We start from the raw sequence: 22,082 nt of genomic DNA on the forward strand, positions 1-22,082 counted from the left end.
TCTCTCTCTCTCTCTCTCTCTCTCTCTCTCTCTCTCTCTCTCTTTCTTGTCTCAAAGTTGGAGGTGTGATCGGAATATAATCGACCTCGAGGAATTATCCGCACGTCCGTTAAGGAACATATCGGGACTATCCAGCGAGTTTCTCTCGTCTCGTATCTCGTCGTCGAGAATAACGATTCGACTTTGCAAAGAGAAGATGGCAAGTTTCTCTGGCGAGAAACGAGTCTTTTTTTTAGCTATCGTCCTTCGAACATGAACGCGCGTACGCATACATACCTGTTGATCGCAGCCGTCGCGCACGCCGTTCTACGAAACGATCGCGAGTCGCGTTATCGACTCAAATATCGGAAACGCGAGTTGTCGAGATAAGTCTAAACCGAAAGGAGAAACGCAAGAACGACGGTAGATTCTCCATAGAACTTACGAAGAACTCCAGAAAACGTAAACGTCGCGCGATAGAACCGAGCTTTGTACCGTGACGTTACTTACGAATTCTATTCGAAAAAAAAAAGAAAAGAAAACGAAATGTACGTGTGCATGCGCAAACTCACGCACGTGTCTACGGGCGTATATAACGAATGAATTCGTGTCCGATAGGAAAATCAAAGACGTTCCTACGAAGAACGTTCCCTTCGAGTTCGATCTTTCGAAGAACGACGGAATCGAGCTGCCTCGAGGAGAGAATAAACACGTGGTCGAATACGATCGAAGACGATACTCTTTTCGAGTCCGCGAAAGAACGAAAATGAAAAAGAAATGGAAATGGAAAGAGACTCACCTCGGATGCGGAGACGAGTAGATCAGCGCCGATCAGCAAGAAGAGCAACGCACTCCTTAATAAAACACGGTTCCTCTTCATTTCGATAACAAGGCAAAGAGTACTCCTCGACCTCTTCGCCCTCTTCTCGCGTGAAATCGCAATCTCTTTCTTTTTCTCTATTTGTCTATCTCTTTCTTTCGACGAATTCTTCAACGACTCATGACGCGAATATTTAAATAAAGGAATGAAAGACGAAGAACTTTGTCCTCTTTTAATTATCGGTGTGTCCGTCGTCGCAAACGAGTGGGCAACAACGATGCGAAGAATAAAAAGCAGAGGATCGGATCGGTATGGGAAGGGTACGCGCGAGGACTCCGCGAGATGGTCCACGCGATGATCTCTGACTCTGTCCTTCTCTCTTCTCTCTCTCTCTCTCCCTCTCTGTCTCCCTCTCTCTCTCTCTCTCTCTCTCCCTCTCTGTTCTCCCGATGGACGGCGAAGAAAGCACAGCACACACCGTGCAACACCGTACCGGCGTTCGGTAGCGTCTGAGAGACCAAGCGCGCCGCAAGATAAAACTTTTTCAAAAGCACCGTGCTTTTCCCTCTCCCTCGAGTCTATCGGTCCCTCTCTCTTTCTCTCTCCGACTCGCGCTCCTCCCACCGTGTTGCAGATTCCTACGTATCTCTCTCTCTCTCTCTCTCTCTCTCTCTCTCTCTCTCTGGTCAGATCGGCTGCTTCCCCCACCATCGACTTCCTACATCGTCTCGCTCCATCTTTCTCCTTCTCTCTCGTTAACCCGCTCGGGCTCCCTCGTTTTACTCCCACCCAAAAGTACGAGCGACGAGCGGCGTGCGGCGAAGGAGACGCCAATGCCGGCGCTCGGGAGACGGTCGGCTCCACGCCGAAGGGATATGCGTACGTACGTTTTTGTATTCTCCGAATATACCAATCTTCTTCCCTTTCTTTCTTTCGTCTTTTTTCTTCTCATCGCCCTCCCTCAAAAAACCGATCAATAATTTTCCTTTGATTTCATTCATCTTCCTTCGCTCGAGAGATTCCTAGTACACGTATGCTTCCCACGCTTACTTTCGTCCGAACAACTTTTATATAACTCGTCTTTCAAGAATAGAGTTTCGCGTATCGACGTACACGCTCGCATATCCCGGATAGGAGGGCTCTCAAAAAGAAAGAAAGGAAAGAAAAGAAAGATAAGGGCTCGGCGTTTCTCGAGATATTCGCGCGTTTCCCGTTGCGATCTCTCTCTCTCTCTCTCTCTCTCGCTCGCTCGCTCGCCCGCTCGCTCTCCCTCTCTCGCTCTCTCGATTACCGTCCTCGCCTCGGCAACAGACGCGAAAGCTGATCTTTTTTAAACGGCTTAATCGTCGAAACGAACTTTTCGCCCCCACGCATTTTGCTTTTTTCTTCTTCTCGTCTCCTCCTCCATTTCGCGACACGAATTTAAGAAAAAGAGAAGAAGAACGAGATGCATCTGTCCGCCAACAACGAGATGATCCACCACAGCCGGACCCGTCTCCGTCGCCTTTATTTATCTCTCGTAAAGATTCCAAGTGCTACATATAACGAGAATTTAGGCCGAACTCGCGCGAGATTCGTCGCGATCTCGTGAAATCGCGTCCTAACGTACGTACTTCTTTTCGATCGCAAAATCCGATCGGTACTCCGAGGAAAAGTAACGCGAACCGCGAATGAAAATAAAACCGATGATATGTGGGCCAAACAAACAAACGCGAATGAGCTACGATCGGATGCTTATCGGCGAAATCAAAATAAATTTTCTTTCCAAAGATAAGGTAACAAACCGTACCGTCTTTATTTACGAGACACGTATTCACCTCGGTCTATCGGTTTAGCTTTTTTTCTCTAATTCCAAGGATATGTCGAATATTTCAAATCGCGGAGTCTCTTTAATCGATCGAGACGATAACGAAACGGTGCCTCTGTATCCGCGATATGAAAGATAACGAAATTGAAATTGATCGTCGATCGATACTTACCGATCTATCTTGTAAACGTAGAAGCGAATCAATTGACGGATCGTTGTATTTATATTTATCTCGCTATTACAGAGCCTTTCGTTGTTTTACCTATTCTCGTGTATGCGTACGCATAAAATACATAATCTCGTACGAACGTCGCTTCCGGAAATAGTTCAAACGCAAAGTTTCGTTTCACTTCGCACGGTTTGTTCGTAAAAGCACGGATATAGAATGTAGAACGTGCGCGAATGCAGGAACCGAAGTGCTGTGTGCTCGAGCCTCCAACTTTTTCTTACAAATACAACGAGGAAAACAATGAGCTGTATATTTAAATAAACGAAATTCGTCTTCGATGTTTCTTGAAGAAAGAAAAAAAAAAAAAAAAGAAAACAAATACGCAGGCGGGCGCGCGCGCGCGTATCTTGAAGCTGATATAAATAAATGAAAAAGAACCACCTTACAAAAACCATACCTTACGTCATAGCGCTTTCGACGAAAGCATCTCGACAAGCTCGCCCTTGGAATAACAACTGGGAGAACAATTCGTAACGCTATTATTCTACGTACGTGCCCGCGTTAAGACTCTCCTTATACTCGATCCTACTTACAATTAGATACGATGTAACATTATGCGGCGTATCGAGTATCAAAGCATATCTATTTGTCGATCAAGCGATCGTCCTTGCGCGTGCTCGCTTTTCCGTTCAAAGATTTCAAGATTTAGCTTCTCTCGTAAGTACGTCAAATTTAGTCGTTCGACGTTTGTCGAAAGATTGAAACTAAGCGTGTACGCAAGTGACAAAGATGGCGCTGCTTCCTGAAAGGCACGACCTGGGCCGATCCTCTGTCGGCGCATCTATGTAAAAACATAACCTCGCGATGTTAATTGATCAATCGCGCGAAAAAAATATATTTTCTCTGCTAGATATCGTGGGAGCATAGTGCCTATATCGAATAAGTAACACGGGCAGACGTTTTTCATTGATAAATTTCTCGTACGCACGTACACGCATTTCTCCTTTGTACGTACATCGTAATTTTACGAGTTCGATATGCATCGTTATTTTCTCGTACTGCTAGCAAGTTTTCTATTGAAACATGCGTTCTCTTCGAAAATACAAACACCAAAAATTGGTAAGAGGTATATTATTTGCTTTACGCGCACCCTCAATACCGAATTATTAACGTCGAAACGTTTTTCTTTCGATATCGTCACGCACGATTTAGCCGTTATTGGTGGAGGTATAGGAGCCGCTTCGACCACGCATTTTCTCACTGAATTATTTAACAATGATTTAAAAATTGACCTCTACGAAGGAAATAAGATCGGTGGTCGTTTGGCAACGATAAAAATTGACGATAACGAATACGAGGCCGGAGGTTCGATTATTCATCAAGAGAACAAATACATGCAAGAATTTCTAAATTTGCTCGGTACGTTCAATGGATTAATATTTTTGTTACAATAATGTATTATTTACGCCTCTTCGAACACTCTCGTAGGAATGGAATATAGACCCGCCAGGGAGCAAAGATTTGGTATATGGGACGGCACGGAAGTTGTATTCCAAGAAAGCGATTCCAAAATATTCACTTTGATCAAATTAATGTATAGATATGGCATACAACCGTTTAGGCTTAACAGGTATAAATTTTCTTCCTTGATACGTACGACGTCGACGACGAATAAATCTTCTCTTTTAGTTATATAGGTTCTATACTCGCCGATTTCAATAAAATTTATCACCTGCAAAACGAGGGTCGTTCTTTCGTCAACGTGACCTCTATGCTGATGGCCATGAACGAGAAGTTTCCAAAGCTATTGCGAGTGTCCGTTAAAGATCACCTTTTAAACTTGGGGTATGCGGAAAAATTGATCGACGAGTTGGTCGAAGCTCCTTTGTTGGTAGATTACGGACAAACAACGAGCGTACAAAGTTTCGTCGGTTGCGTAACGCTTGCTGCGACCATTGGAAATCTATGGGCAGTTAAAGGAGGAAATAAGAAAGTAACGTCTCCGATTGAGAAACAAAACGCTTTGATATTTTATCTCGCTTCCCTATTTTAGGTGCCCGAACACTTGATATATAGAAACGTTAACGTCAATGTAGTGTCTTCTTACGTTAAGAAGATCCGTTATCTAACCAAGGACGATTTTCCCATTTACGAAGTACAATATTCGAACATAGGTTGGTGACTAAAAGCTCTTCTACCGCTTGACGGAAAATCACGAAATGTTTCCTTTTTAGATGACGTAAACGTTATGAAAAATCACTATGACATAGTCATTCTCGCGACTCCATTAACGGAAGATCAGAAAATGCAGATTACGTTCGAAGAATTCCCTTCGGATGGTTTAACATTTTCAGGCGAATATCAGACGACTGTTGCGACCTTCGTGAAAGGGAATTTGAATCCAAATTATTTTGGACTAGAAGAAGAATTAGATAGCATATTGAGTTGCAATTCTAACATGCAAATTCGTTCCGTTGGAAAAGTAGACACGGTCGAAGGTCCGACTAAAATTGATCCGAAAATATGGAAGATTTTTAGCAATGCCTCGTTACCCTTAAACGTTTTACACAACTTTTTTCTCAATGTATGACAAATACGTTCTCCAGACGTTAGAAACTATTTTAATAGACCTTTGTGAAATGATAAGTCTCTCGTACGTGTATTTTAGATCGAAGAAGTCAAGGAAGTCGTTTGGAAAGCGTACCCACGATATTCTACGAACGTACGATTGGATAAATTTAAACTTTACGATGGCCTTTATCATGTCAATGCCATCGAATGGATAGCCAGTGCGATGGAAATGAGTGCGATAGGTGGAAGAAACGTAGCGATTTTAGCCCATCGTGAATTTTTACAGAGGTTCTCGAACGAACCAAATAGATCCGATATACGGAAGGATAAATATAAATTAGAGCTTTAAGGTTGTTTGCTTATCTTTTTCTTCTCTATCTAAGAGATATTAAAGCATCATAATTCCAAACGATACGGGTAATCGTCAAGAGTGCAACACGTACGGATAGAGCGTTCATTATCCATTTGGACAAGATGACGAAATGAAGGGAATAAAGAGCGATCGGCATCTCGTTACGAATGCGTTTATATCTAAGTAAAATGTAATAAAAATTTATTATACCGATTTGTCGTGTAATGAGACATCCTTGACGAGCGGACAGTTGTGATAACGTTACTGGATCGCGACCAAACCTTTCATATCTTTCGTTTTTCCCTTTTCGTTTTTCCTTTTTTTTTTCTCTCTTTTCGTGCTTTTGTATTCTTTTTTATTTTGTTTTATTCATTTATTTGTGTTTTTTCTTTTTTTTTTTTTGTCTTCTTTCCTTTCGTTTTTTAATCAAATAAATCGAATAACGCGATTGGTCTGTTGCGGTCGCTCAACCAGTAGATACGTTCAACTCGTAGTGCGGCTTTCGTACGGAAAGCTTAGTGCCTTGGACGCATAATCGATTTAATATCAAGTCGAAGAAGCGTCGTTGACGAGAGATGCGAAGTTGATGAATTATTATGAGGAGTCAAATTGAAATCCGTGTGCGAGTGTTAATTATCGATTGTCGCGCCTTATCTCATATCACGACGTATATCTGTAAAAAAAAGGTTTGAACGACAAGTTAAGTTCGTCCAGCATAACCTAAGTATGAACATAAACAAATGCACGTACTACTCCCCCATCGATATCAGCCGACGTATACTGATTGCCAATAAGAGCTGATGTTGCTCGGTTTTCTGATAGAAATGCGGAAGAACATAAATTCGTTAGAATATAATATAATATTTATTATAAATCGTACGTAATGTCGTAACTGCTAAAGGTGTGATGGAAAATCATTCCGTTCGTATTAATTACGCGCAAAGTGTCCCTCACGACACGGAAGAATTGTCGATGGTGCACGAAAGTCACGGGAAACAATACGCGGAACATGTTAAAAAACGAGAGGAAATAGTTATATTGACGAACGATGTAAAGGGTGGTTTATTTAATCCAAGGGCGTTATTATTCCTAACGTTGTGGTATGTCTTCAGTGGCTGTACGTTATTTTTAAACAAATACATATTGTCATACATGGAAGGCAATCCAACTATTTTGGGTAAGAAATTTCAGTCGTATCGACGAGTCCGTAAATTTTGCGTTGTGCCATGGAAGATATTCTCTTAGAAATGTGATTTTGATTACAGGTGCCTGTCAAATGTTAATGACGGCAATTTGTGGATTTATACAAATGTATTTTCCCTGCGGCATGTATAAGGCTAGTTCGCGTTTAATGCGACCACCTGGTTTCTATAAACATATGATATTGGTTGGATGTACAAGGTTTACGACCGTAGTTTTAGGATTAGTATCGCTCAATTACGTGGCGGTAAGCTTTACAGAAACCATCAAGAGTAGCGCACCACTTTTTACCGTCCTTATTAGCAGATATTTATTAGGTAAGACCGTTTTGTATCCCTCGTTTACGATTATTTACGTTATATAATTGTCTACTTGTTACGTATCGATATTTCCATTACAGGAGAACACACTGGATTATACGTAAATTTATCTTTAATCCCCGTAATGGGTGGTCTGGCTTTATGCTCGGTAAATGAAATTAGTTTCGATTTACGAGGATTTATCGCTGCTATGGCCACAAACATGACCGAGTGTCTTCAAAATGTTTATTCAAAAATGTTGATTAGCGGAGACAATTTCAAATATACGTAAGTTACGCGTCCAAATTACTCCCTACATTGACACGCGCACGCACGCACGACGTACTTTGTATTTTATTTATATTTCAAGTAGATATATTAGCATTTATCCAGTCACATATAATTCTAGACCAGCAGAATTACAATTTTATACGAGTTTAGCATCGGTCGTGGTACAAATACCAGTGTCAATTCTATTAGTAGATTTGCCAGCTCTTGAGCATTCCCTAAGTTTTAAAATATTTGCGGCATTTCTCCTGAATGGCGTGTTCTTCCATTTTCAAAGTATTACGGCGTATGTACTTATGGACTATATCAGTCCTGTAACACACAGGTAGGTAGAATAATTTTATGAACGTTAATAAGTAGACAAATAATATCAATAATTTTTCTTCTTAACTTTTTATTTATTATTCGTTTTGCAGCGTTGCCAATACAGCAAAAAGAGCTTTTTTAATATGGCTCTCGGTTTTACTGTTCAACAATTCAGTAACCGGTTTATCGGCCCTTGGAACTTGTGCCGTAATAGCTGGTGTATTATTATACAACCAAGCGCAAGAATATGATAGAATTAAAACTGCTAAATTACGACATACTTCGAAAATTAATTTACAGTAATAAAATTTCAAAATCAATAAAGATTTATATAAATACTGATACCATGTAACACTGTTGTCTCGTATGTTTCTAATATCGTCAAGTATCTATTGCATCTTAGTTTTAATATTCACGTTTCAACTTTTTTCTTTTCTTCTTTTAATTAGTTCTAAGGAAAAAAAGAAATTCACAAATCTAATTACCTTAAATTCTAGAAATGTCAAAAGTATAAGAATATCCATCTCTTTCTTAATGACATTTAAATTTCCTTGCCGAAAACATTAGATTTATTTATTTACATTCAATAAGAGTTCTCACACGCGTAAATGAAAGACTACGTTTGGAAATATTTTTTAGCAGTAACATATGGATATAAATAAATATAAAAATCTATATATCTATATAGATATGCAACTGCAAGGAAATTTATATCGACTAATTTGTTACTTTTTTTTTTTTTTTCTTTTTTAAATAAGAAACTAATAGCAGCAGTTATTACATATACAAAAAAGAAAAAGAGAAGTATACTCGTGTTGTTAAAAATCAATACGAAGCGCATGGCAAAACGTATCACTATTGCATTCTTATTTAACCTGTGATCATCGGAATGTGTTAAAACGTTCTTTAAAAAAATAATTTCTAACAGTTAACATATCTCCTTTCTGAGAGGTTAACAATACGCGCGCGCGCGCGCGCGCGTGTGTGTATTATACAGTTTCTATGTGGCGATCTGTGACGCGTCTCTTTAAAACATTACGTCTTACATGAAAATAATTGAAAGTAAATAATATCTTTTGTATCATTGAGAAGCTTCCAAAGCTTGATTAAGATCCGCTAACAAATCTTTTTCGGTTTCAAGTCCGACGGATAAACGAATTAACTGATCCGTGATTCCTAGTTCATTCCTTGTGACTTCTGGGACAGAAGCGTGCGTCATAACGGATCTATAAATAAATAAAATATGTTAATATTATATAACTTTTCAGATATGTCTATTGTACGATCGTACTTACGGTAATTCTGCCAAAGATTCATAGCCACCAAGCGATTCTGCTAAAGCAAATAATTTGAGACTTTTCAAAAATTTTTTGGAATTTCCTTTGATATAGAATGAAACTATGCCACTGTGACCCGTCGATTGCTTAAGAGCAAGTTGATACTGTGGATGAGATGGGAGATCTAAAAATATTGATATTATTTAAGTAAGCCTAGTTAGTACGATACACACAAAAATATGTCATTAAGTAATTTATATAAACGACACAACAAAACAACACGTATTATCAACGTAGAATATACGTACAAGGATGAATAACTTTATCCACTAGAGGATGCTTATCCAAAAATTTGGCAACAGCTAATCCACTTTTCATATGCTGCTGCATTCTAAGTTCTAAAGTTTTTAAACTACGATTAACCATAGCACAATCGAAAGGCGATGGAATTATTCCCATTGCTGTAATATGAAAATGTACAATTAAACAGTAAAAGTAAATCGCATCTATAGATTCACATACCATTTTGTAGAAAACGAAGTTTCTCTGCTAAATCATCTCTCCTCGTAATTACCGCACCCATAATAATATCCGAATGTCCATTCATATATTTTGTTAGAGAATATACTACAAGATCAGCTCCAAGTTCTAACGGTTTCTAAAATATGTATCCATATATATATACATATATATGTACGTATGTATGCATATATATGTACGCTACAGGCGCGCGTACATATAGATTTTATTACATCATTGGATAAGTTTAGATTCTACAAAAATAATATCTGCCAAATTATATCACTCACTTGATAATAACACGTTAGAAAGGTATTATCGACTATTAAAACGATATCTGAACTCTTAGACTTTAAAACGTTTGCAACTTCTTCAATGTCCGCTAATTTTAATAAAGGATTCGTGGGTGTCTCCAACCAAACCATCTGAAAAACAACGTTTGGATTAAACTTACGTTCGTAGACACATATACGTAATCACGTTACATACAAAAAATATCTCTGATTATTTTACTTTAATAGATCATATTTTTTACTAAACTGACCTTGGTGTTTGGTTGTAGAGCAGCCAAGAGATTTTTTGTATCTGTCAGATCGACAAAAGAAATTTCAATACCTTGTTTGACCAAGCACTTTTGAAAAAAACGATTAGTTCCGCCGTATACGTCATCTCCAGAAATAACGTGATCTCCGGTATGCAATAAACCGGCTATAGCTGTGATAGCTCCCAAACCCGATGAAAAAGCAAAACCATGTTTTCCACCTTCTAACGCCGTTAAACACGTCTCCAATACATTGCGCGTTGGGTTACCGCTTCTGCCGTACTCGTAACCCTAAAAAACATCTCTATGTGTATAATTTGCAAGCATAAAAAGAATATATATATCTATTTTCTTTGATTTACATTATGTTCTGCCGGACCATTTTGTTGAAACGTGGTAGACATTACTAAAGGTGGAACTAACGACCGATGACTCCATTGAGCCGGATCTTGACCAGCATGAATAGCTTTTGTGGAAAAACCGGAAAAATCTTCCTGGATATTAGCTGGCATTCTGACAATATGTATCTTATATCTTAGAAACCTTAAAATAATATAAATTATACAGAGAATTTCACTGGTGCTCTATCGCTCTTATTAAAATTTACGCTAAACTTATGTTTAATATATTCTACGAGCGTTATACATCGTATATTTTTATCGATATAACAGATAAGTATCAAACATTTTGCCATTCAAAATCAATTAGTTATCCGCATTAATTCTATAGCTTCAAATTAATTTTATAGCAACTTTTATATTACAAGATTAAGGAGAAATATAAAGAACCATCGTACATACACGTATCACGTGAAACGCAGTTAGCAACAGAAAAATTTATACCAATTGATAAACACATAATGCGGTGGTTGGTAAAATCTCGTTGCAAAAGCTTGCAGCGCACATGCGCTATTTGAAATTGTGATCGAAGCGCAAACTGGCGGTAAGATCATCTTTTCGCTCGAAACGCATGTAAAGGGGAACACTCTCCCACCCATGCGCCCTGTCGTATCGACGTATAAGCTCGGTGGATTGGATAGTGACTCCTTACTGAACCGTCGAACGACCAAGAGAAACGAGAGAGTCAGTTGATTATGTTCGTTTACATCGATAGAATGAAAAAAAGGAAGGAAAAAGATTGACAGAATCATTTATTCTCGAATCTACGATTTCTGAATTACGAACGTAGACGCCCGTCGACGTGCTAAACGTTGCTAAACGAAATGACGTAAACGATAGAGAACACGTATAGTCTGTACTTTGCCATAGAATCATCCGTCGAAAGTTCATCAGAGAATGAATCACCGTACCTTCTCCTTGCGAACAACTTGAAACGCACTTTTTTGCGTTTAGAACGGATCAGGAAATCTGATCATCGTTTTACGTTTACGCGTGCCAACAAGCAGCAATCGTCTATATATGAAAAGCAGTAGTTTTTTTTTTTTTAAAGCTTCATTTTTCATGCGTAAACTATTCTCGAAAAAAAAAAAAAACGTTTTCGACGCGATCGTTTTCAAAGAAAACAAAGCTTTTTCAACAATTCCAAAAAAAGCGGGATTCCAATCTTTAAAACGAGCCGTTGTTCGATAAAAAAATTACGACCGCTCTCGTCGTTGGTAGCGTAGTAAATCGTGATCATAAAACCACGATCGACGAACAAGCCTTAATCGTCTTGGGTTGCGATGAAATCGTATTAAAAGTTCACGCTCAACGATCTTTCACAGCGCTGTTATAGCGCATATTTGTTCTCGATCGATAACAGTAAAAATATTAATTATTTAAATGGTCGAATTCTTTTGAACTCTGCGAAGGACACGTTGAAGGATCTACGTTGAATGGAAAATTAATTGTCGTTTATTTCTCGTCAAATCTACGTTAAACGGTACGCGGTATCGACGTAATCGAGATTGCGATCATAATTGCCAGTGTTCGTCGCATGCTACGATCCGTTATAAGAATATGTTGCTGCGTTGTGTTTGCACATGGGCCACGTGATGGAAGACATCGTTCACATTTTATGTCTCTAACCTAAAAGCACGAAGCTTTCAAATCCGAGAATGTAGATATTAATTTCGAAGAGACAATGTCGTATCAAAATTCAGCATTTTCAACGATGTACGCCCAAGAAGACTTTGACATTGACGAAGATAATGAAGAATACGTCGAGGAAGATCGCGATGCGGAGGAGCAGGACGACAGCGACGAAGGTACATCGTATTTGAAATGTCTTCGAATAAGAATCCCTGTCACAACTTCGATTATTACCATCGTGAACGTTTGGATAGTCCATTGAATTGTCCGTGGTATTACGATCTTGTTGAATTATTTCCGATAAATCATATAAATTATAATTCAATATACAGATACGGAAGAAGCTAGCGAGACCGACATGGGAAAATCTGAAGAATACACGGAGATAAAGGAACAGTGAGTTACGAATAACTTTGTTCGAAGATCGAGATTTCTTGGTTTTCATTTCATAAACAAAGTTGGATTTTAGGGTATATCAAGATAAATTAGCCAATTTAAAGAAGCAGTTGCAACAACTGAAGGATGGCACTCATCCCGAGTATAATCGCAAACTGAAACGATTGGAAGCGCAATACAAAGAGAGGTGATGCACTTTATCGATCGAATTGCGTTTCTTTTTTATTTCTTTGTTTTCCATCGACGTTCTGTCTCTTTTGTTTTAACTTTACCGTTAATTGTTAGGTTGCGTCTGAATATAATCTATAGAGATTATTTAACGGAATGGGTCGAAAGAGATTACATACTCGAGAAGAAAGCAGCTGCCAAAGAATTCGAGGAAAAGAAAATAGATTTGAAAGAAAACTTATTAACGGATATGGAAGAAAAAAGAAAAATGATAGAATCCGATCGTCATACGATGGAACTTACAGGGGATTCGATGGAGGTAGACTTATCTTATTAAGATTGATATAAGGCAATACGATTAATCTTGACTAATGCCAAGCCATATCGTTGGAAGAAATCCAAATATTCGATGATCCATCGCTCGTAACTATTTTCTAGGTAAAGCCGGTAATGACGAGAAAATTACGTAGACGACCGAACGATCCAGTACCCGAAAAAGTTGAGAAACGTAGAAAACCGCCTCCGGCACAATTGAACTATCTATTGGATGAAAAAGAAATAGAAAGCGATTTGAAAGCTATTAGTCGGGGTAAAATCTTAACGACGATAAGGAAACCAGGTATTGTCCCGTAAAGTTCTTATTTCGATCTACGCGTTTCGTTTTAATAAATTCTCACGGATATATAAAAATGTTTATAGTAGTACTTCCGCATTACAATACAGTAAATATACAATCTCAGCATATCTCGCCGTCTACCGACACGTCTCTAGTCGAAACAAGGATAGAAGGTGGAAAACTCCTATATGAAAGAAGATGGTAACGTGTCTGTGACCTATGTATATCTTCGTATAATTAACGTCCGACGAGGAATTTGTCTAATATATTTGAAATGTGTCTTTTGGTATACGCGTTCGATAATGCAATAACGACACGAAATACTCCATAGGTTCCATCGTGGGCAACCGGTGTACGTGGAAGGACAAGACTTGACAAGATTTGCGGCGAACATATCGGCAATTGGAACGGAAGCTGTAAGTGAAATTATTCTACGTATTCCTTAAATATTGAAGTAACGAACGAAGAATAACGAATGTTGACAGTTTTCAAAACAAATGATATTTGAAATGATTTTGTATTTCGGCGCATTTTAAATAATAGCAAAAAGTGATCGATTTAATTTATGCCCTTTTATAGATATGGGTGAAAAAGATCTCGGATGGAAGCAAAGTTAGGATTTACATATCGCAACTGAGTCGTGGCAAGATTTCTGTAAAACGACGAGCATCGTAATTCTCCAATTACTAATGGCATTTACATACATCATTCTATAATTTTAATTGTCAAATAACGATCAAACTTGTGATATATTAGACTTATAGTTTATTGAAGTTCTATTCTGCAAAGGCAATGTAATTTTCACTGCGCTTGTTTTCTGCCACCAATAGAACCAAATTTTTTGATGATTTTGAACTGCCATGTATATCCATAGAAAATATGAGAAAATTAGTAATGCCATCATTACTAGCAAAGAATAAGTAGTCCATCGTGCTGGGGGAAAATTATTATAATTATTCATTGCATAAAAATCAGCACCAACCACACAAATGTATGAACATATTATAGTCACTGGCGTGACAATGATACAGCGAAGTAAATCTGTTCTCAAATTGCGCATGTATAATTGACGTTGATGTTGACTAACGCACAACCATATAATAATAGATGTAATAGCTTTATAACGTGGTGTGCGTTCAACTTGAAATACGTGTCCGCACAATTCGCAACTATTTCTATTGCTTTCCTCTAACCAATGTTCCAAACATTTGACATGAATAGCACCCATTGTTCCCTATAAATAATATATATATGTATATATATATATGAAATTTCACATACGAGCAACGTATCTATTTTTCTATGATTAATAAAATTCGAGCGGACGAAAGAGTTATGTAAAAAAAAATTATTTGAATCGTATGTAACTTTGTAAGGTATTAAGTTTACATATTCAATTACGTTCTCTTCTATGCTCAAATATAAGTATATATTTATAAAATCTAATGGGTTGCAGCCCGATAATGTGTATCAAATGATGATATAAATACTACAATTTTTTTTTTTTTTTATATGCGTGGATATCAATTGCCGAAAATGGACGAAAAAACAGGATATTGTACGCGTTGTATGAATATAGGTAATGTACGATGACGTACATACCACACACGCACATATCATATCATCAGCATGCTAAAACTATTGACATTTATACGAACCAACCTTGCATTTGCATGGATAAACAATAGGAAATTGCTGATTAGAATCGTAACATATGCGGCAATGTATTTCTTCTACGCCAGCTGTCTCGTACCGTGCACGTTTATTTTTTTTACTTGACGTTCCAATGTCATCGAGTTTTCGTTTAGTTGCAAATCGGGAAATTTCCTTATCCGACGTCGTTTCTACTTCTATCTTGCAAATGATTCTTTCTAATATACTTGCGACTGAACTATTAACGGTAATCATTATATCCAATCTTTCCAATATATCTTGAAAAATATAATGAATTATAACAAAACGAGCATTCTGCACTAAGAAGAAAAAACAATGGATGATTGATAAATCATGGACAGAAACAAATCGAAGCCAAAAAGAGAAATTTTTTTATGAGTGTACCACGCGCGCACACACACAGAGACAGATCAGAGAAATACATGTATACACACGTATTCATATTTATAGAAAGTCTCATACGATTCTTATATCTTTAAGAAGGTACTTTCTCGCAGAAATGACGAATATCAACAATGGTATTGGTAAATCATTTAAATGAAATATTCTTTCAAACGCTGCAACGAAATTATTTACAAAGATATTTTACATACACATTTTTCATATGTATAAAAAATTTTATTATGCTACACACGACGAATACACAGATAAGTTAATTGAATAAAATATTAATATTAACGAAACATGCAATTATGTGCAATTTATAATTGATTAATAATCTATGACTGAATCGATGTCACTCAGCCATCATGTCCATACTGAGACAATCTTCACCCATATTACTGGGAGACGTTTCTAACTCGCCAATTTCGTTGGATTCACTGCAATAGACGATCGTAATAGAGAGCACCATAATGAAATAAATTAACATTCTGACCATTAAATGGAATTTTAACGTTACCTATCTAGCGAAGGGTCATTACTAAACATTTCTGTTGGAACCGTAGGTGGTGCTTTTTCCGGAACAAGTTCTATAAACGTCTGACGAGACTCCAAATGCCTTTCTACTTCTTCGGGTGTCATATGTCCGTCCGACATTAAAGACATTGGTACCATATTGTTAGTCGCTTGTACCTTAAAACGACAGAAATGTTGCATTTTCCGTTAACGTTGGAATATTTACGATAGATAACGTCGCGACATCAGAAGAGAACGTATATGCAATTACATACTGCAGGTATGTTATTTGTCTTTGACACTTTTGGCGTAGCTTTTTTCTTTTTGCTGGTATTAAGGGGTTTCGTAACCGTAGACGGATGATGCGAAATATGATTACCAACATTCATTTCTATCTTTTTTCTGGAAAGGTATTACAACGAATACATAGAAATTACAGGCGTTCAACTATGAGTAAAGTTATAGCGAGTTACCTCTTGGACGTATCGAGCCTAGCAACTTCTTCGTCGGACGATTCCGTTTCGTCGCTTTCGCTAAATGACGTATCTACCTTTTCGTATTGCAACAACCTGTCCAATAAGAAGCTTTTATCTCTGTTTACTTTGAGTAGTTTTCTTTGAGTGGATCTTAAAGCTTCTTGAAAACATTCATTTTCCTAAAATACATTTCTTTGTTAATGAAACTTTACGTACGAGCTTACAGACTTGGCGAACCAACGGGCTTTCGTATAGCGACATACATAAATCAAAAATTTTAATTTTCGCTTAAGATTTCGATACTGATCCTTGTAGTTGGGTACTTCCTCTTCTGGACTTTCCTCGTCATCTTCTTCCGCATCTGCATTGTTGTTTGCGATAGAACGACAATACCATCCTTCCAACATTGATCATCTACAACTCTCGCGTATAAAGTAATATTCGAAGATTGAAAGTAAATAATTTTTGCGACCTTATATCATTCCCTTATCGATTGTTTCAAATATCACGTACGAACGCAGAGAACTGATACGTTATATGCGTGTTCGTAGGAAGTATTATGAAAGAAGGTTGAGGTTAACTTGCAAACGACAATGGGGACAAGCTTATCGCCATACGTTTGTATCGGAAATAATATAATGTACGTAGCGTTTCCGTATAACGTTCAAATTTCAACTTAAATTATACTTACATAAAAACGCAGAATTGTGTTTTATGTGTCGCAAACGTTTGCGGCAACCAATTATTATGAAGATAAATAAGTTGTTTATGACTGGCTTCCATTCTGGACCCTTTTATCGATTCTTCGGTAACTTCAGAATGGTTCTCTTTCGACCGGAAATGGGATACGTGGGAACTTTATCTAGTAATTTTACCGCGTGTTCTTTTTCTTTTCTCTTTTTAACGAAGGAAAATAACGAGACTCTGCAATTCGAATCAATGTATTTACAGGATGAACGAATTACTCCAAAGTATAATGTAGAATGAAGGAACAAATAGTAAAACGTTTATACACGTTTATATACGAAAAACAATTAAGGATAGACTCTTACGGTTATTCGCCCTTAGACGGGACACCAGGGTAGTAGAACTTCTTCCTCGTACGATCGTTGCGATTGGCCCGTTTTCGGCGCGTCATCGCACAACAAAAATACTTTCCTTGCACTACTGATCGCAAAAACATATTCTTACGAAGCCTTTCTTATTTGATCGAGTCCCATTGAATGTTATACTAAAAATCCTACTATCACGCTCCTTCATTAGCACGTGGCTTGTAAACAAAATGTAAACGTAACATACGACAAATCGGCGCACAACACGATTCTAACGTGCAAATAACAAGAGAAAAGTTTACAATATTCCCCATACCCGACAAACGTGTGATATAATCTTTGTATATACCATACGAATCATTGTAAAAAAATTAATCCAACGATCGTTCGAAAGAAATATAAATATATCTTTTTCTCTTCCAAAAATATATTTGTTTGGTAACACTGTACGATACGATGTACAAAAATAACATAGTCTCTACAAGCACCTTCTATGCGCGTATAAATAAATGTTTATACTTATCATTTAGGAAACAACATGTTGTTAAATATTTAGAAAAAAGAAACAGATTATGATCAGCCTAAAACAAAAGTCATGTCAATATTAACGGATATCAAAAAGCATGCACAAAACCTTTCAGCCGTTACATGATTTAACGCGAAAGGTAATGTCAGCACGTATGTACTTCCTCTTATCGTTTTCTTTATTTTTCTTCAAATATTATCAAGCATCGTACGTCGAAGCAGACACGTTTCCTCCATGACCGGTCCAATTCGTGTGTACAAATTTACCTTCTTGACCGATTAATTCGTACGTATGCGCTCCAAAATAATCTCTTTGCGCTTGAAGCAAATTAGCTGGCAGTCGAGCAGTTCTAAACCCGTCATAAAATGCTAATGCCGTTGATAATGCAGGAGTTGGTATTCCAAGGGTCACAGCATTAGAAACGACAACTCTGATGCTATTCTGACATTCCTTCATTGCTTTGGCAAAAAAGTCGTCCAACAGTAAATTGGAAAGTTTCGGATTTTTATCAAAAGCCAACTTTATATTTCCCAAAAAAGCACTGTAAAAGACATACGATCAATTAATGACTTCAAATACCGTGACCTTTGTCGTTCTCTTGATAAGTACTCTCGCGCGCATCATTGTATTTATATACTTATACACACACACAAACACACACATATATTTACCTTCTTATAATACATCCACCTCTCCACATAAGCGCTATACCGCCGTAATTTAAATTCCACTTGTGAATTTGGGCAGCTTCTCTCAGTAACATGAAGCCTTGCGCATAAGATATAATCTTCGACGCGTATAAAGCTTTTCGTAAATGTTCTAAGAACTGCTTTTTATCACCTTGGTACGAAGTATCAGGTCCTTGCAACACTTTGTTTGCTTCTAATCTTTCATTTTTCAGAGAGGAAAGGCATCTTGCAAAAACTGACTCTCCAATTAATGTGACAGGTATTCCATAATCCAATGCCGCTATAGCCGTCCATTTACCAGTTCCTTTTTGTCCCGCTGTATCTCTGATACGTTCTAACAAATAACCCTTCTCGTCCTTGTATTTAAGAATGTCTCTAGTGATTTCAATAAGAAATGAATCCAGTTCTCCTTTGTTCCATTCGTTGAAAACCTCGCTCATTTCTTCTTGATTCAGTTGTAAACCATCTCTCATAATATGATACGCTTCGCAAATAAGTTGCATGTCACCATATTCTATACCGTTGTGTACCATTTTTACAAAGTGTCCTGCACCAGTTTCACCTACCCAATCGCAACAGGGTTCCCCGTCAGCCTTGGCGCATATCGCCTAGAAAAAATGTTTCTTAGAATTTTTATCATCAGAGGATTAAGAAACGATAATTTTATTATTACTTATTCGGCAATTGTATCATTACTTGGAAGATTTGCTTGATATGCGGCCAAGCTTTAGGATTACCGCCAGGCATTAGAGATGGCCCATATCGTGCTCCGTCTTCTCCTCCGCTTACTCCGCTTCCGACAAAAAATATTCCTTTTTTCTCCAAATATATCGTCCTTTTTTCAGTATCTTGATATTCGGAATTACCACCATCGATGATAATATCTCCGGAAGATAACAAAGGCACGAGTTGCTCTATAAACGCGTCTACGGCGGAGCCAGCTGCAAACGTACCACGCACTTTAGAGTTTCAGGAAAATTTATTCGTCGATATTACTTCAACGTATAAGGAATATATAATGTACGCGTATGATGTCGGTTGAAAGTCAATAATTACTTATGTTTGTCGTACGTTTTTTCGATTACATACCTTTTGTTACAATTGTAACAACGTAGAATATATTCAACGTCGATCGATATTCGCGTTAGACCCAAAGAAATAATTATTAAAAGTTGAATACTTTTAAGCAAATATTATAAAACTGAATCCAACAACCAACTAAGTAATCATCTAACCGACTAATAAATGATATAATATGCGCGACGTACCACACGTTTTTAACTTTGGTAAAAACGAAATTGCTTACCTTTAACTAATAACATTACTCTCCTTGGAGATTTAAGTTTACTAACCATTTCTTGCAAACTAAACGCGCCAATGATTTTTGTGCCCTTAGCTTCATTTTCAAGAAAAGCTTTTACTTTATCCGTCGTGCGATTGTAGGCACAAACGACAAAGCCGTGATCATTCATATTCAAAATAAGATTTTGCCCCATAACGGCTAAGCCGATTAACGCGATATCCGCAGTGCTGAAATTTTCAAAATAACGTTATTTGCGATAGAAAGATACGATATAATTCGGTTTGAATTGTTGAAACGATCGTTCTCTCTTTTAAAGATATGCCGAGGATAGCTAAAGGGTTCGAGAAGAATCTCTTTGATATAAATTCGAATTAAATGTATACGTAAACGTTGAAATTTCTTTTTAGAAATAGAAAAAGAAAAATCGTCCAATTTGTACATATACAATATACGATATATGCTTTAAATTTCATACCAACGAAGATTACTTACGGTTGCGTCATTTTTTTTCAAAGATCAATTCACGGAAATATTCTTTACGATGTACCAAAGGACAATAAGCAGCAACAAGTGGCCATATATACTTATGTTCGACGAATGTCCAACGAACAACACATAATCATGTATTCGCAGAGTCATCAGACGTTAACAAGCCAATCATAACGCACATATCCTCGGCATGCTAGCTGATTCCACTTCTACACACTACACTACTACTACTACTACACTACCATACGCTTAAATCGAATTTCATAATATATTACGCAAGTAAGCTTTCCAAATTCTTTCTTCGATATGTCGCATACGTGCGATTTATTTTGTTCGCTGGTTATTATCAAATTGAATCATTAGATTTTTTAAATCGATCGTATCGCATACGTAGATCTAGAAAATTCATCTTCTAGTAAATTCATCCTTTCATATAACAGCTATTATTTTCAGATATTATTTCTGCTGATTAAGCACGGTCATTATAAAGGTATCTGATGTTACATGTGTGCTTATATACATATGTCTATTATGCTCGTGGATATTAAACATTTTATCCGCATATTTTATCCGTGTAATTTTGTATTCGCTGAGAATATGCGTCACAAAAGTTTATCAAGAAAGATTAATAACTTGAGCAAAACGCGTTTAATTTAAAAAAACGTTACCACATACGCGTCAATGTAGTAAATTTATTCATATCTATCTGTTTATCTCTCTCTGTGTGTGTGTGTGTGTGCGCGCGCGCGCACGCGTACGTATGAGAAATCAAATTATCGCCATATTGTTGAAAAAATCACGTTTTCTTAAGCAGGGACAAGGATATAGTAACAGCGAAATTTGTTGAAGAAAACGCGCGAACGGTATCTTTAATATTGACACACCAGTTGGCGCTGGCTATAATAAAAAATAGAATTTTTAAATATATATAGTTGCTCGAGTATAGTTTAGTTAAGACGTTCGCAGTTAGATGGCGGGCTCCATGATGTTTCAGCGCTTTCTTTGCTTTTAATTCTATTTTCATCGAAATATTTGACTAGTAATCGTTACACGTAATCGTTACACAAATAATTTTGTTAACGTTTTAAGATTTCTAAATATGTTATAAACGATGTGATAATATCAGGAAACTAATGCAAAATAATAATATGTAATCGTGAATAGACATTGAAATTTTTATAAAATTCACTTTTAATTACGATTTATAAATTTAAGAAGAAATATCTAAAGAGTAGCTACACGTTAAATCATTCTCACTTTAATCTTTTTACAGTATAATGGAAATATGAAACTTGAACTACTCTAGAAATTGAAGAATATCGTCCAGGAGAGAGTTCTTTCATAATCCTACTATTAAATGATCGATACTTTCGATTAATTAATATTTAGTTGAACGATCTATGCTATATACGTAATAGCGTAGCATAATTTCTACTAGTAGTATTTATTAATCAGGGTAGTTGCAACTATGAATAGTAAATTATCATTTAGGAATCGTAATATATGCATATACGTATACATATGTACGTTTGATTGGCAGGGAAATATCGTTTTACGCGCGCTCAACGCTTACAAGTGGTTCCCCTCCAATTGGCGCATGGTTATATTTTCGTGACGTCATGTCGCAATACCTGCAAA

The 22,082-nt window shown here is 37.1% G+C and overlaps 8 protein-coding genes across 46 annotated transcripts in view; 3 read left to right on the forward strand and 5 right to left on the reverse strand.

Annotated features, from left to right (window-relative positions):
• Positions 1-1,312, reverse strand: part of LOC122627787 (basement membrane-specific heparan sulfate proteoglycan core protein) — an 87,609-nt gene extending 86,297 nt beyond the window's left edge. For 21 of the 35 annotated variants that reach the window (XM_043809313.1, XM_043809311.1, XM_043809306.1 and 18 more), the window contains exon 1: positions 779-1,311. In XM_043809313.1, coding sequence (XP_043665248.1) covers positions 779-859 — 81 coding nt within the window. In that variant the 5' untranslated portion in view covers positions 860-1,311. Of the gene's footprint in view, positions 1-778 lie in introns of all 35 variants that reach the window. The other 14 variants (XM_043809287.1, XM_043809310.1, XM_043809300.1 and 11 more) reach the window with 3 other exon arrangements.
• A 2,423-nt stretch (positions 1,313-3,735) lies between these two features.
• LOC122627819 (prenylcysteine oxidase-like) lies at positions 3,736-5,911 on the forward strand. Its single transcript, XM_043809392.1, has 7 exons — positions 3,736-3,894; positions 3,988-4,194; positions 4,264-4,405; positions 4,465-4,768; positions 4,829-4,949; positions 5,010-5,359; positions 5,444-5,911. The coding sequence occupies exons 1-7, from the start codon at positions 3,813-3,815 to the stop codon at positions 5,693-5,695; spliced, it is 1,458 nt and encodes a 485-aa protein (XP_043665327.1). The 5' UTR covers positions 3,736-3,812; the 3' UTR covers positions 5,696-5,911.
• Positions 5,912-6,130: 219 nt separating this feature from the next.
• On the forward strand, positions 6,131-8,143 carry LOC122627838 (solute carrier family 35 member E2A-like). Of its 2 annotated transcripts, none has more exons than XM_043809424.1 (5): positions 6,131-6,875; positions 6,964-7,215; positions 7,299-7,485; positions 7,571-7,810; positions 7,902-8,143. In XM_043809424.1, the coding sequence occupies exons 1-5, from the start codon at positions 6,605-6,607 to the stop codon at positions 8,092-8,094; spliced, it is 1,143 nt and encodes a 380-aa protein (XP_043665359.1). In that variant the 5' UTR covers positions 6,131-6,604; the 3' UTR covers positions 8,095-8,143. The 2 variants fall into 2 exon arrangements, with proteins under 2 accessions (XP_043665359.1, XP_043665360.1); XM_043809425.1 differs by having other exon boundaries at positions 6,136-6,875; positions 7,607-7,810.
• Positions 7,851-11,495, reverse strand: LOC122627824 (cystathionine gamma-lyase). Of its 3 annotated transcripts, none has more exons than XM_043809402.1 (8): positions 11,438-11,495; positions 10,491-10,671; positions 10,132-10,419; positions 9,878-10,012; positions 9,591-9,726; positions 9,377-9,529; positions 9,087-9,252; positions 7,851-9,017 (listed from the first exon to the last, which is right to left on the reverse strand). In XM_043809402.1, exons 2-8 carry the CDS (start codon positions 10,638-10,640, stop codon positions 8,873-8,875), a joined length of 1,173 nt encoding a protein of 390 aa, XP_043665337.1. In that variant the 5' UTR covers positions 10,641-10,671; positions 11,438-11,495; the 3' UTR covers positions 7,851-8,872. The 3 variants fall into 3 exon arrangements, with proteins under 3 accessions (XP_043665337.1, XP_043665335.1, XP_043665336.1); XM_043809400.1 differs by lacking the exon at positions 11,438-11,495 and adding an exon at positions 10,971-11,091; XM_043809401.1 differs by lacking the exon at positions 11,438-11,495 and adding an exon at positions 10,929-11,079.
• Positions 11,496-12,007: 512 nt separating this feature from the next.
• On the forward strand, positions 12,008-14,404 carry LOC122627847 (sin3 histone deacetylase corepressor complex component SDS3). 2 transcript variants are annotated; one of them, XM_043809442.1, is made up of 8 exons: positions 12,008-12,334; positions 12,491-12,554; positions 12,628-12,741; positions 12,840-13,041; positions 13,161-13,341; positions 13,425-13,539; positions 13,670-13,754; positions 13,918-14,404. In XM_043809442.1, the coding sequence occupies exons 1-8, from the start codon at positions 12,211-12,213 to the stop codon at positions 14,011-14,013; spliced, it is 981 nt and encodes a 326-aa protein (XP_043665377.1). In that variant the 5' UTR covers positions 12,008-12,210; the 3' UTR covers positions 14,014-14,404. The 2 variants fall into 2 exon arrangements, with proteins under 2 accessions (XP_043665377.1, XP_043665376.1); XM_043809441.1 differs by having other exon boundaries at positions 12,014-12,334; positions 13,422-13,539.
• LOC122627856 (E3 ubiquitin-protein ligase MARCHF3-like) lies at positions 14,075-15,490 on the reverse strand. The gene is made up of 2 exons (XM_043809460.1): positions 15,001-15,490; positions 14,075-14,572 (listed from the first exon to the last, which is right to left on the reverse strand). The coding sequence occupies exons 1-2, from the start codon at positions 15,244-15,246 to the stop codon at positions 14,075-14,077; spliced, it is 744 nt and encodes a 247-aa protein (XP_043665395.1). The 5' UTR covers positions 15,247-15,490.
• Positions 15,491-15,608: 118 nt separating this feature from the next.
• LOC122627857 (INO80 complex subunit E) lies at positions 15,609-17,267 on the reverse strand. Its single transcript, XM_043809462.1, has 6 exons — positions 17,077-17,267; positions 16,649-16,799; positions 16,383-16,564; positions 16,185-16,311; positions 15,914-16,086; positions 15,609-15,833 (listed from the first exon to the last, which is right to left on the reverse strand). The coding sequence occupies exons 2-6, from the start codon at positions 16,790-16,792 to the stop codon at positions 15,749-15,751; spliced, it is 711 nt and encodes a 236-aa protein (XP_043665397.1). The 5' UTR covers positions 16,793-16,799; positions 17,077-17,267; the 3' UTR covers positions 15,609-15,748.
• A 577-nt stretch (positions 17,268-17,844) lies between these two features.
• On the reverse strand, positions 17,845-20,649 carry LOC122627820 (6-phosphogluconate dehydrogenase, decarboxylating). Its single transcript, XM_043809393.1, has 5 exons — positions 20,448-20,649; positions 19,959-20,182; positions 19,349-19,593; positions 18,635-19,260; positions 17,845-18,504 (listed from the first exon to the last, which is right to left on the reverse strand). Exons 1-5 carry the CDS (start codon positions 20,456-20,458, stop codon positions 18,162-18,164), a joined length of 1,449 nt encoding a protein of 482 aa, XP_043665328.1. The 5' UTR covers positions 20,459-20,649; the 3' UTR covers positions 17,845-18,161.
• Between the last annotated feature and the right edge of the window lie 1,433 nt (positions 20,650-22,082).

Source organism: Vespula pensylvanica, chromosome 3 (genome assembly GCF_014466175.1).
Source record: "Vespula pensylvanica isolate Volc-1 chromosome 3, ASM1446617v1, whole genome shotgun sequence".
NCBI classification, from domain to species: domain Eukaryota; kingdom Metazoa; phylum Arthropoda; class Insecta; order Hymenoptera; family Vespidae; genus Vespula; species Vespula pensylvanica.